General features: G+C 42.0%; 1 protein-coding gene across 5 annotated transcripts in view; it reads left to right on the top strand.

Annotated features, from left to right (window-relative positions):
• Aak1 (AP2 associated kinase 1) overlaps positions 1–14,670 on the top strand; it is a 166,694-nt gene that overhangs the window by 93,532 nt on the left and 58,492 nt on the right. For all 5 annotated transcript variants that reach the window (XM_063229549.1, XM_063229547.1, XM_063229546.1 and 2 more), the window contains exons 6-10: positions 4,024–4,145; positions 5,498–5,579; positions 6,214–6,346; positions 9,560–9,663; positions 12,060–12,139. In XM_063229549.1, the coding sequence (XP_063085619.1) occupies positions 4,024–4,145; positions 5,498–5,579; positions 6,214–6,346; positions 9,560–9,663; positions 12,060–12,139 (521 nt within the window). The remainder of the gene's footprint in view (positions 1–4,023; positions 4,146–5,497; positions 5,580–6,213; positions 6,347–9,559; positions 9,664–12,059; positions 12,140–14,670) is intronic.

Genomic DNA, 14,670 nt, shown 5'->3' with positions numbered 1-14,670 from the left:
TTTATGGCTGTAGGGGCTTTGCCAAAAACAGTATCGCTATGCACATTTTCTGAAGTGTTCAGATAGTGGTGTATGAATATCTAGTTGGATCTCATTTATCATGTTCCTGCTGGTTTGAACCATCAGTGGTACGGCACGACTATCACATTGGGCAGCTTGTACCACCGATGGGACTGTCCCACACCACCTGATGGTGCGTTCATCCGTGTACCACAGAGCTATCTGGCAGTGAGGCATAGGAATTATGGCCCACGGTGAGCACGTTAATCTGTTCCTGCCACCCACCCCTTTCTGTCAGCTTGCCACACCCTAGACTGGCCCTGGTCACCTCGCACAAGACTGTCACTCCTTCCCTGCCTATCTCCCTTCTCTTATTCTTGTTCTCTTGCCAAGGTGATTTTCCTAAATGGCTGTTTGCTTGTGCTGCTGACCTTTCAGAAATCCTGCATGCCTCCTGGGTGGCCTGTCTCAGCCTTTCGTTGGTCTGCTTTGCTGACTTACTTTTTCCAGTCTGAACTGTCCCTGCTCCTTCAGTGTGGTATGTGAGTGTGGTCCCAGCAGGTGTGCAGTGTGAACCCCAAGCCTGTTGTACTAGCTTTGTGACCAGAGGCAAATGCACGATAAGGCTTTGTAAGGATTGCATACGCTTCTATAAGTAAAAATGCATGTACCAGTCATAAAGGCATGTGCCTGTAATTTCAGCACTCTGAGAGGCTCAGGCAGGAGAATCATGCTCAGCCTGGGCAGCTTAGCTATTTAGTGAGGCCTGTGTCAAAATAAAAAATAAGAAATACTGGGGATATAGCTAGTACAAAGGCCCTGGGTTCAATCCCCAGTCATGTCAAACAAAAACAAACAATATAGCACACACAGGGCATTATTGGCAGATAACAAGTGCTTTTAGCTGCTGATACCATGACTATCACCATCATCATCCCTTTGCTTCTGTACTTGATTCCTGTAATTACTACTTATCTAAGTTCTTCACTTTCTCCAAGGCCACATTATCATTTCCCCGACAGAGAAAGCACTATAGTATGTCCTGTTCCATGTTTCTAGCTCCCTTTCCAGTACCAGTACAAGCACTGAGCTGGTCCAGCCACGCTGGCTACCTGCACATTCATACGCCTGAGCCCATGTCCATCTCAGGCCTGGGGCTGACTGTCCTCTGCTCAGAATATTCATCCCCAGCTCATCCATGGCTGCTTCCTTCTTCCTCAGGCAGGTCTCTGCTCTTCTCACCAGACAGACCTTCCGAGTGGGCTGTTTAGAGCCATCCCGCTTCACCTTACACATACCTAACTGGCTAGAATTTATTTCATAACATTTGTGTCTACCAGGCAATTATAATTATTTTCTTATTATCTCCAGTGGGACTCTAAGCTCTTTATTTTTTTCACAGCCTTGTCCCTAGTATCTACAAAAGTGCTTGGCATGTAGTAGAAATGCAAACATGTTTCTTTCCTAAATACATGGTAGTAGTATCTCATAGGTATAGAAAGATTTATAGGTTTCTTTCATCTACACTCTCTTACTTGCTTTATAACAACCATGACGGAAATATCAGCTTCTTTTTGCAGATGAGAAACAAACTAATAGAGGCTTACGCATTTGGCCAGGAAATAGTTCTTGAAGTCTTCTTTCTCCAAGTCCAGTGTATTGCCACCCACCACACTGGATGTTGAGTAGCTTGTGGTGGTGGTGACAGGTGACAAGAGCAGCCAGTTTGGCCTTGGCAGTTTCCAAAGGAGCTGCAATTTACAGGGCACCCAAGAGAGGGTGGAGAATGAGCAGTGGCCAAGGTGGCTGCTTCCAAGCAGTTTCACCTTTGTGCTTCTTTTAATTCTCCCAACAAATGTGTAGAGTAGCCAGAGGAGGATTACTGTTCTTAGTTGGCTGCCCATGTGTTTCATCTTCATTCTGTACCTTGTTGCATAGTCTTTCTCCTTCCCCCAGCAGTGATGTTGGTCTGTACAACCGCCTTGTTGTATTTTGCAATTAGTTAACTTTTTAGTTTTCTAGATGTACATCCAGCGTCAGCGGTATGGAAGCTGACTCAAATTCTGAGAGCGCACTTGTACAGTAGGAGAAATGTGGTTTCACATGGCCTTGCAAGGCACGTGAGGCCAGGGAGGGAGACTGCTGCCAGATTACATTAAGATTTCGTCAGCAACAAGGATGGATGAAAAGTACTAGACCAGGTGTTGTAGGGGATACACAGACATAACACAGTGTCTTGTACCCCAAGTTTTATACGGTATTTGAGAAGGCAAGCGTAAATCCATAAGCAATACCAACCCATAGGGAAAAAATGCTAAATGATTATCTGTGATTATTCAGCCCAAAAGTTGGCAAACTTTTTCTGCAGAGGACTAGATAGTAAATATTTTAGGCTTGTGTATCATAAGATTTCTATTGCAACTGTTCAAATCTGCCATTAGCAAAAAGCCTTCATAAACTGTGTAACCAGTGGGCATAGCTTGATAGGTCTGCATATTTTGAGAGATACTCATGGAAAGTTTCACTCAGGAGTTGGAACTTAAGCAAGATCTTGAAGAATAGCTAGGGTTTGGTGGGCAGACAGTGAAAACTGAATGAAGGACAAGTTAGGCAGAATAAAGAAGGCTTTGGAGGCCTTGATCAAATCAGTGTGACTGATGTTTAGACACATGGCTCCTCGTGGACTAGATTTCTATTATGAGGCATTTTTGAACATACAGAATTAAGAAAGCCCTGTCCTCCACACTCGTACAATGCACTGGGAAGGTATGCAGGCGTCATGGGTCAGCTCTTCCTCATGCTGGACTTTCCATCCGTATAAAATCATAGCCCTCAACAGAGTTGGAGCGTGGGATCGTTGAATAGTTGCTCTGCTTTTGAAGTCTGTGCAGATGCTATAAATCACTGACTTTCTGCTTCCTGCCCTGATAGAAGTATAACTTTCTGTTCTTTTCTAGAGTCAGATTGCTTATACTCACTTCCTATTATAGCTCTACTATCTATTAGCTATATGATATTTAGAAGGAGACTTAATCAGTCTAAGCCAAACTTTCTCCATCTGCAAAATGGGGATCATAATATTATTGTTATTAAGTGGATTTAATGGAATAATCCATGAAAAGTATTGTATATATAGAATTCACAGTTGTACAAGCTCATTAAAAGATGGCTATTATTTTATAACCTCTAAGTCAGATTGAAAGCATTAATATTGCTTTGGTGAAATTATTTTCAATTTCTCAATTGAGTGTATGCTCAGTATGGTTTGAATCTGTATACAGATTAAATTGAAAACTTTTAAGTAGCTCAGGCTGGCCTTGAACTTGCAGTGACCCTCTCACCTCAGCCTCCCAAGTGTTGGGATTGCAGGCTGCACCACATCTGGTAGGATAGTCTTTCAAAAGGAAACTGCCTATATTTACCCCCAGAAGTTTTATCAAAGTTTGAGAAATAAATAAAATACAAAAATACTAATTCTGAAAATCCTAACCTGCTGTACTATATGTGTTATTATATGAGTTTAATAGGGCCAAGTGAGGTATTGACACCATGGAAGAACAAAATTCAGAAAGATGATAGGGAGCATGGTGTTTGAGTTAGGGCCTGAGGAAGGTTTCAAAAAAGGAGGTGGCCTTTGGACTTGGGTTTGAAAGATGCCTGATAATTTAATAGTTGTTTGGGCAGCTGGAAACTATGGAGAATGTTCTAGAATGAAAGAGAGCAAGAGCTGTGAAGGTGACTGCCAGGAGGACTTTCTGCAGCGGGGAGGAGCGGGGAGGAAATGGGCCTTGGGCGCACCCTGCTGTGCAGTTGGCTCCCTCTTTTACCCTCTCTGTCCTCTGACCCTCCTTTTGCTCTACTTGGAGTGACCCCTATTGAGACAGTTGGTAGGGAATAACTTTCCTTGTGCACATTAATGAGATAGCAGAAATAAAACATTTTATTTATGTGACTGTGAAACCAAATTCTCCAATGTATTGCTAAATGGTGCACTGGAATGAGTGGTTGGGGGATGTTTTTCAGGTTGAAAATATCCTGTTGCATGACCGAGGCCACTATGTCCTGTGTGACTTTGGAAGTGCTACCAACAAATTCCAGAATCCACAAATTGAGGGAGTCAATGCGGTAGAAGATGAGATTAAGAAGTAAGTTCTTCCTCCTGTTTTGCAGTTTTATCCTTTATCAGCTGAGCAGTTCTCCTTCCTGGTGATGGGTGAGACAGGCAGAGTGCAGAAGGATGGTTTTAATCAGTTGTCCCTCGTGTCAAAGCATGTTATTCACTGTTGGGTTGTTTGATTTTAAATGGAGAATAAGGAGGCCTTTCACAGGTATTGATCCTAGTAAAATAAAGGAATCTTGTAACATTTTATTAATGACCCTGTGGTCACTGTGCAAACGTATTTTGATTTACAGTGTCAGATGTCCATAATAAGCTGAGTGCTGCACACACTATAAAAGTACTATGATAGTTCCAAGTGTGATCACAACTGTGACATTATCAGTCAGACAGATGTGCTTTTATGCTGAGTCCTAAATTGCTACTTCCTGCTCATGAGGAACTTACCCAGATTAGTGGTGAGTAGGGCTTTTGAAGTCTGTACAGATACTAAACCACTGGCTTTCACCAGAGGAAGCTTCTTTAGACTTGTGCATTCAGTAAGAACCTGACTCATTTTCCCCTCGTGTCCATAGCACTGAATTTTTCACAGTTTGACTTACTATTGCTACTAGTAAGTCAGATGTCTAGCATACAGTCTTACTTTCTGATCCTGTCTCCCCTTGCATGCGTCATCCCAGAAAACCACTCAGGGGGCAGGACAGCTGGTCCAAGGCCCTGTAGAGACCTAAACTAGTCCCGGCTGGGGTTCTGAGACTGGAGCAGCAAAGGCCACATGCTGAGTGACACCACTCTGAGGCTGTACTTACACTGTTTTCTCACACTGGAGATAAAAAGAACACTGTTGTTTCAGCCTTTCTCCAGGAGCAGAGATCAAAGGCACTTGATCCTCTCCACTCCCACTGCAACCAGGGCCCACTTCCTGCTGTTCTCCGAAGTATCTTAGCTAGCATCACATCTCTGTCGAGCCACATTTAAAAGGTTTTCTATATCTTTTTTGATCAGCAAAATACATATCTGGCAAAAAGGATTTGTAAGAGAATATTTTATCATTTGAAGACCCAAGAAAAGTTGCTTTTAAAGCTTATTTAATGCCTTCGTATCTGGGTCCCAGCATGTTTTTAGATTAGGTCTGGTGCTAGAGGGCCGTGCTGTGATGATATTGTTGTATTGATGCCAGCCTTTCATTTTATTGAGGGCCATGGTGTGATGATATCATTGTACCAGTGACAGCCTCTCATTTTATGTGCATTAGTATTTCCTGCTCTTGTCTGTAGATTGCTCCCAGGGAATTGGATTTTATTAATGTAATAAAAATTTCTGCTGGTTTTTAATTATAGCATTAATTTATTTAACAAAAAATGAATCTCTCAATTGTAGATACACAACGCTATCCTATCGAGCACCAGAAATGGTCAACTTGTACAGTGGCAAAATCATCACTACGAAGGCAGACATTTGGGTAGGTGTCAACTAACCTGTGCCACCCAACATAGTGGAGGTCATCAACTGTAAACTGTCAAGTTTAATGCAGATAGTGCTGTGGCATGGTGGTGCCTGTCCATACCATTATCTTCTTTTTCCTTGAGACTATTCCTGATGTGAGGGCATCAACCTCTGCTTCTCGGAACATAACCAAGAAAATTATTTCACAGCCATGTGAAAATTATTCAGGTGGTTTCCACTTATATTTGCTAGTTCTTAAGAGCAAAAAGGTAAAACACTTGGTTGTTTTTTGGGGGCTTTTTTTGAGACAGGGTCATGCTACGCGTTTCAGGCCAGCTTTGAACTCACTGTGTAGCCCAGGCTGGCCTGGAACTCACGACCATCAGCCTCTTGATTGCTGTAATTACAGGCATGCATCACCATGCCTAGCAAAACACTTGTTCTTTATTGGAGCAAATTTGGTAACAATGGTAGAAATAACCAAGCTTCTAAATAGCTATGTTGGGTTCTAAATTCAAGTTTTGCATAACATATAGTATTTTATCTGCTAGTAAAAGTTGGTGGTGCCCACCAACATCTCCCATTAGATTCTCTTGGAGTTATGGTAAATAAACCATGAGTAGCAATCTGATTTCTTCGTTTTTCTCTAGGCTCTTGGATGTTTGTTATATAAATTATGTTACTTCACTTTGCCATTTGGAGAGAGTCAGGTGGCAATTTGTGATGGCAACTTCACAATTCCCGATAACTCTCGATACTCTCAAGACATGCACTGCCTTATTAGTAAGTATTTCACAATTTTACCCTTATATTTTTAATCTCTAATGACTAGGAATTAATTGGAGGATAAAGGAATTAGATTCCAGATATAGTAGATTGGATCCAGTGATAAAGCAATCAGTGATAATAATTAGAGAATACAAAGATAATTTAACAGTATCTACTTGTGGTGATGCGTCTTTTTGCTAGAAATGTAAACCGTTTTATACCTGAGCCAGTGACGGAAATCGTAGTTGTCTTTTCAACAGTACAGTAATACTGTGCTCTATTGCGTTCTGTACGAAAGCTGTGGTACCAAAGGTATCCAGCTGACTCGTATCAAGTGATAAGAAATTCATCTTTGCAAAGCTGGAAGCAGCTCAAATGAAAATGATTGCAGTGCATTGGCTGGAATGCATACATAATTAAGACTGTATAACTGTGGAATCAGATTTTTCCTCTCACTTAGGTTAATCACTGGATTTGTATAACAAGCATCTGAACTCAATGCTTAAGATTCTCCATTTATTTTGTGTCATCATAGCAAGCATATGTACTAGCCTCCATTAACCAGATGGTCGAATAAGTAATCTTTGTACAAGACCCTGTACTAAAATGCTAAAGAGTAGAAATTTAAAAACAAAATCATCTTTTCACTTTGGTCAAAGTGTTTAGAGTTTTAAATTTTAACCATTTGGATCATAAATCCTGAGCAACCTGATTTGGGTCCTGGGTAGGTCACACTGAAGAAACTAGAAACACCGCCTTTGAGACAGACTTGTATTTAGGGTCTTCCGGCTCATATAGGTTTTTTTTTTTTTTTTTTTTTTTTTGTCTTTTTTATGGGTACCGGGGATCGAACTCACGACTGCCTGCTTACAAGGCAGGTGCTTATGCCGCTGAGCTAAATCCCCAGCCCCCTGAGCTAAATCCCCAGCCCCTCTCATATAGGTTTTAAAACCCTGTGTAGCCAGGCATGGTGTTGCACTGCTCCGGAAACTGAACAGGACTGAGAGTTCATGAGCAGCCACAGCTTCATATTGAGTTCAAGGCCAGCCTAGATTACATAGCAAGACTGTTAGAAGAAACAAGCAAACAAACCAAAATAACCCTGTAGGTTGTTGTTCTGTTTTGTTTTGTTTTGTTTTGTTTTGTTTTGTTTTGGACAGTGCTGGGGATAGACCCAAGTTATTGTGTATGCTGGACAAATTACTACTGAACATGCCCAGCTCAAAACTATGTATATTTTAAGTGTAATTATCCCTGTCATGCAGGAAGCTGAAGCCAAGAAAGTACAGGTAGCTCATTCAGGTTAATATATTTGTACCTTTTTTATTTTTGTTTTGTTTGTTTGTTTTTTTAAGATTGAATCTCACTGTGTAGCTCAGACTGACCTTGAATTTACTATTATAGCCCTGGCTGGCCTCAAACTTGGGCCCTGCTGCCTTAAATTCCAGAGTACTGGGATAATAGGCATGGACCACATCTGCTATAGTTGTAGCTTTTTTTTTTTTTAAAGTTACAGCTTTTAAGTGACTACCTATTCCATTTGTCAGACTTATCAGCCTCTTCCAATAATTAATGAGAGGTAGGGGTTGGGGGTGTTTAAAGGACCAAATATGGCATGTTAGATTGTTTACAGAGTAAAACATTATATGTATACTAGAATTGGATGTAGGTAAGATTGGAAGGAAATACAAATAATAGCTAAATTTGATATTGCCGGTAGTATTTTTGGTCATTTTTTTCTTCTGAACATTTGTACAGTAAATTCATACTGATAAAAACAACTCTATGGATATCTTCAGTCTTTTACAGCTTTCCAAAACTCTATTTCAACTTTCAAACTATTTGAAAATCCATTACTACCCTAAACTCAGATGTCTACAGTTCTATTCTGTTACCATTGTCTGCCCCACACCCTCCCTTTACCGTTCAGTACAAGATTTTACTTTCCTGTTTTCAGTATCTCTTAGTGGTGTTGCCATTCAAGCCTCAATGCGTGAAATTTAAGATTTTCTTTGGATCAGCATAGTAAGAAAGGAAAAACCAGTCATTTCCTAAATCTATTAATTATATTTTTGGAGTTTCTATTTTCATCACTGTCACCATTGTATGCATAGACTGTCCGCTCAGGTCTGTACTCTTTACCCTTGCAGGACTGGAGATTGAACCTAGCTTCTTGTGCTCCATCCCCGGGCCTTACAAAATTATTCTTATACAACATCACCCCCTACCCCCTCATGCAGTATTCAGTAAACTTGAGTGGCTGCTTGATGGTTCTGCACAACGCAGCCAAATGCTTAGTGTGTCCTTTAAGCCCCTTCAGAGCCTGGTTCAGTCCCACCTTTTCCCAGCGCCTTCGTTTCCTTGCAGCAGACATTAATTCTCCTGCCTTTCTCCCAGGCCTTTGTTCACCCTGTCCTCTCACCTCTCAGGCTGTCTTCTTTGCTTTCCCCCTGCAGTTCTGTGCTGCCTCCCTGCCAAGCGTTCCAAGGCTGTAGCCTCATTTTCTTTTCTGAACTTTGTGTCCAGGTCATTTGTTCATTACGTAAGAAGTAAACTGCACTGCACAGTTTTGCACATTGACGTATGTGTTTCTGTTCTCTTAAAGACTTTTCCTGAGGCATTTTCCAGCTTTAAAGAGGACACAAGCTGGGCTGATGGTATAGCTCAATGGTAGAGCACTTGCCTAGCATATGTAAGGCCCTGGGTTTCATGCCTAGAACCTTAAAAGAAAATGCAGAAGCTTAAAGGCTTTATGGATCACTGATACAGTGGATTTGTGTATGTTACCTTATAATTTCTCTTAACCTAGAAACCACCTATTATCTCTAATGAAAGATTGGTAAGTGAATTCATGAAGTTTGGGTCTTGGTCATGAAAAGTAATCATTTGTTTAGCAAGAGAGTGTGTACCAGGGAAGGCATAACCAAGACCATCCTCATTGTCCGATCATGAAGGGTTAACTTTCATATTGACAGCTTAAGGGCCTGTTGTGCCACACATCAAGTAGCATTTTTACAATTAAGATAGTTTATTTTGTTTTGGACATTAACTATTACAGGAAATTTAGAACTTTTCTTTTTTAGAGAAAAGGCTAATTTTGCTTTCTGACTTTGATGAGAAATAAAAATTTAAAGAACAACAAAAGTCTGGTTATAGAAACAGTATGCTTCCTCGCTAAGGTAATAACTGTTAAGAGATTACTAAATAAGTTACTTATGTTTATCTCAGGGTATATGTTGGAACCAGATCCTGACAAAAGGCCAGATATTTACCAGGTCTCCTACTTCTCATTTAAACTACTCAAGAAAGAATGTCCAATTCCAAATGTACAGGTATGTGTATAATGCTTTAAGGGGAATTAAACGTTATGAAATTGTCATTTTGCACTCCTGGGGATATTAATCAGCAGCTTAAATGAAGGTTTCCCTTGCTTTGTCTACTAAGGGCCATTCAAGTAAAGCTAACTATGAAACAGTTGCTGTAAAGGGAATCTACTTTCCCATGGAATAGAATTTAAAACTGAAGCAGTTACTGAACACCAACAAAAAACTGTCCTAAGGATTGAGTTGAAAGCTTTTAATGAAGAGTGGGCAGTTCCATGTTTTGTCCTGGCCAGGGCCTATCACATTCCCTGGAGGTGATCAGACACTCAGCCTTCCTGAGGCAGGGCCTGGCCTCGCCCTACTGAAGGGAAAGCCCCTCCTACCAATGCTTGCTGCACTGCGTTCTTGATTTTGCTTCTGCCGTTGTAATCCATGTGCATCTTTCTCTATCCTCCCCACACGTATTAAACCATGAGCACGTTTTCTACACTTATGTAAACCCTACACTCAGTGTTCAGAGTAAAATGCTTTGCGGACACCTTCTTTATAATCTTGGCATATTTTTATGTCATATTGTGACCCAGTTCTCTTAAATATTTTACTAATGGATGCTCTGGTAAATAGATTTGAATCTGAAATTTTCCTGCTAGTTTCTCTGATGATGAACTTTCGGTGTCACACTTAGTGCTTGAGGGTTGTGATAAATAACACTTTCACTGCCGAATTTGAGTCAGCACTGGTACTCATTTAGATGGCTGGACAGACCGAAGAGAAGCAGGTTTTCCAGCAGAAGTTAGTCCCTCCTGGGAATCCAAGGAAATGAGAGGACCCTCCTAACAACCAACATGATAGCTAGTATTCTGTTTTCCAGGTGATTCAAATTGAATCAAAGGCTACCGTACAGTAATTTCATATCGCTATGTTTTTACATGTTTTTGCAGTTCCATTTTCCCAGTCACACAGTAAATAACATGAAATATAGTTGAAAGCATTCAGACTGGTAACAAGTTTTTAAAGAGTAAACTTTGTAAGTCCCATGTTGCCTTGGTCACTCTCTTCATTGCTGAGACACAGTGCCAGGCACCCACAGGTGAGGGAGGAGGAGTTCACTTCTGCTCATTTTCCAATCCATGGTCTGCTGGTTCCCAGGCGAAAGTATGTAGTAGAAGGGCCTGGGCAGAGCGAAGCTGCTTACGTCATGGTGACCTGGAAGCAGAGAGAAGAGAGGAGCAGGGAAGGAGATACACATTCCCAGGTCACGCCCAGCAAGTCATCTGTAGTGGCTCCTCGATTCAGTCACCTTCCAGAAGCTCTGCCCATAGGCCTTTGGGGGACACTCCTGAGTGTGTGTGTGGTGTGTGTGTGTGTGTGTGTTGTGTGTGTGTGTGTGTGTGTTTGAATCAGTGTTTTACTATGCAGTTTAGGCTGGCCTTGAACACACTTTTTAGCCCCAAACTCAGTGATCCTCCTGCTTCAGTCTCTGGAGTGCTGGGATTATAGGCAGGCGCCACCATGCCCGGCTGAGAGACATTCTTGATCCAAACCATAACACATGTTAGTTGGTACTCACCCAGTAGTGGTAAACCATCGAATTGCATGGTTCCATACATCTAGCTGGTGCTCCCTCGAGATGCAGTATTGGGCTGGGTTAGTGGTACATGCCTGTCATCCCAGCTAGATGTGAGACTGAGAAAGGAGGATTATAAGTTCAAGGCCAGTCAGGACAATTTAGTGAGACCTTGTCTCAAAATAAAAATAAAAAAGGCTGAGGATGCAGCATATGGGTAGAGTACTTGCTTAGCACAAGGATGTCTTGGGTTCAATCCCAAATATTGCAGGAAAACAACAACAAAAACTAAGAAGCACTAGAACCTGGAGGAACGCTCATTGGCGTGTGTAGTTCTCTGGCTTGAGGAGCTCCTTCTGCGTTAGGAAGGGATGCTGCCTCAACAGCCACAAACAGCAGGTGGCACTGGCGTCCTCCCATATTCTGCCTAGAAGACTGAATCCTGGTGGACCCTTAGGTCAGCTCTGACTGCTCTGAGATATGCTGGGAAGCTGAACAGTGCGATCTCCCTTCCTAATTCCTTTTATAACATCACTTCTGACTGGGCAGTAGGAAGAGGACAGACCATGATAAGCCCTGGTGCAGAAGGGGGAGAGTAATGGGAAGAACATATTGCACACAGACTGCTCTCTCATCTTGTCAGCCTTTGTTTCCCTGACCAAGACTGAGTCTTACATGTATTTGATTAACTTCCTTTCCCTCTAACAGGGGATCAGGGATGGAAGTCACACCAACAGATTCCCAAGTATAATGTATTTTGTTAGTCCTGTCAGGCTGGTTATTCTTTTACAAAGAGATGTGCAATATCCCTTTCTTGTTTCTTCTTTCAATGTTTTAGAACTCTCCCATTCCTGCAAAACTTCCTGAACCGGTGAAAGCCAGTGAGGCAGCTGCAAAAAAGACCCAGCCAAAGGCCAGGTAAGAAATGCCCTTGTGAGCACGCATCCTGCTGGAGGTACCGCAGCAGGGGAGGATGCCTTGTGTTTCTCAATTCTTATGCTGCCATGGCCAGAGGGTGCCCAGATTGGAAAAGGAAACTCTGCCTCTCTTCGACTGTTCTTTGGGAATGCGAAGAAGAATATAATGAAGTACTGTGATCTACATTTGGAAGAGACTCTAGAACCCTACAGCTGTTTTTCTTGTGTGGGAATAACACAGGGACATTGAGAAATGAGGCCAGGTGGACTTTAAATGTTGCTAGTACAAGTTTCCTAGCATGTGCCTGGCTTGGGATTAGCTGTGTTCACTGCCCTAATCCTCCACCTTCCTTTCCTTCTTCCCTCTGTGACTCTGGCCTTGTTAGGAATGTGCAGGACAAAGCACCAAGTTGATGAATAGCAAAAGGCACTGAGGGGCCTAGCTTGTCACTTTCTATGCCACCTAGCACACTCTAAGAAGCAGATGCTAAGAAATGATTAAATACCCAAAGATGAGAACTGCGGAAAATGCCCAAGTGAGAGAGAGAATAGGGAGAGAGGCAGGAAAGGCTGGGGGACCCACAGAAGGTCCAGCACGACCCAGAGAGAAGGAGAGTGATGGTTTGAATCCATCACCAAACATGTTAGGGAGACCTTACTCCAAAGTCAGCCAGCAGAGGGGTCCCTTTCCTTCTAGGATACCCTGCGTTTGGAATGTGAGCGCTAGGAGAAAGCTATGAGAAACATGGCTGCGGGGAAAATACTGTGTTGAATTTTTGTCACTCAGCAGCCAGTCTTTCACACTGGGTGTACTGGAGATCTGTCAGGCACATCCTCATCACTGCCGTATCCTGCAAGTGGCAAATTCTGGGGGGTGGCACAGGAGCTATGTGTGCCCTTTCTTTCCTTCCAAAGAGATGTTAACAATAAACTGTTAGCAAAGCATTCTAGATCCTTTGTGACTATGTGAATTTTAATAGAATAGTAAAATAATTTTGCATTTTAAAAGGTCTTGAATATTTATAGAATACCTACCGTATGCATAGTTATTCCAGGTGTGCCTTTAAAGAGATGTGACTTTGGGTTTTAGCAGACTTGCTTAGCAGACAAGCAAAATGTGTTGCTTGTACTATGTTGATTTCTTTTTCTCTTTCTTTCTTTCTTTCTTCCTTTCATGAGATAGAGTTTCACTGTGCAGTTCAGGCTTGAACTTACTTTGTAACGCAGGCTGGCATGTAACTCACAGCAATCCTCCTGCCTTAGCCTGCCAACTCTTTGGAAATCATTTTGCATTTATTTTATTTAGGTTAGTCTTTTGAATTTAGGGCCTTCTTATAGACCCAAACATATTATATATGGAAGCTAAGCAAGGGTGACTTTTTGTGTTTCCACAAAGGACCTAACAAACTAACATTTTGGATATGCTTTTTTTTTTGTCTTTTAACTTTTTGAGACAAGTTCTTGCTATACAGTTCAGTCTGGCTTCGAGCTCACTTGGTAGGCTGGTCTCGAGGTTGCAATGATCCTCCTGCCTCAGCCTCCCAAGTGCTGGAATTATAGGCCTGCATCACCACACCTGGCCACACAATTGTTTAAAAAGGATTTCTTAGTTATCAATGCTTAGACACATTTACATATTTTACACAGAAGGAACCAAGACAGAAAGACATGACATGGCCTTACCACACATTTAGCAGGGAGCCAAAGCTCATAGTTTCTTTGACTCTATCTTATGTTCTCCTCAGGAGAAGACGAGTGTGGAAGGTCTCACATTGAATTTCCCCAGGAGCCTGTTCACCTCCCTCACCCATGTTTTCTTGTACGTTTCTTGTGTTCTCCAACATCTATTCCATTTCCTCTCCCACCTCCCGTCTCCAGGTTGCAGCCTCCCCAGATGTGATAGCTTTTATATTCCCAGTTTTCCACGCAGTACAAGAGCTTCTTTCTAACAGGATGCAGTGAGAAGTTTGTGTATGTAAGAGGAGCATACCCTGGAGCTGTGGAAGTTAGGGAAGTACCTCAGGCAGCTCCTCTGCTTCTTGTTTTTCATTTCATTTCATGTGTCAGGTGTGTTCTGAAAATACGCGTGAAACTTGTTTATTGTGACCTTACCCTCATTGTACTCGGTGAAGTGTAATTTCAAAGAACAGTCGACTCTGATCTGAGTTAGGTGGTAGCCAGCTGCCCGGACTACTCTGAATGAATGGAAATTAGCATCTAGACTTCAGCACCATCACAGAGATCCGATGGATGACACAGCAGTCTTCTCTGCAATAGTTTAGATTAGGTTCAGCTGCTACAGAAAGGACAGTGTAACAGTGGGGTACAAACGGTATTTATTTTTTTCTCACAGTTTAACTGCTTCCGGGTGCCACATTGGATCCACTCTTTTGCTGGTCATTGTAGAGACCATTTTGGCAGCTACTCGTTCAAACCATGTTTGAGTTCCTTCTCTGTCTGAAAACCACCTGCCTCAAATCCCTCTGTGTGTAGTCACCCAGCGTATTCTCTGGGAAACTCTAGGAAGTATTG

Source organism: Cavia porcellus, unplaced genomic scaffold (assembly GCF_034190915.1).
Source record: "Cavia porcellus strain 051 isolate PalLab524CR breed Dunkin Hartley unplaced genomic scaffold, mCavPor4.1 scaffold_18, whole genome shotgun sequence".
Taxonomy (NCBI): domain Eukaryota; kingdom Metazoa; phylum Chordata; class Mammalia; order Rodentia; family Caviidae; genus Cavia; species Cavia porcellus.
This window is presented reverse-complemented; position numbering and strand designations above follow the sequence as displayed.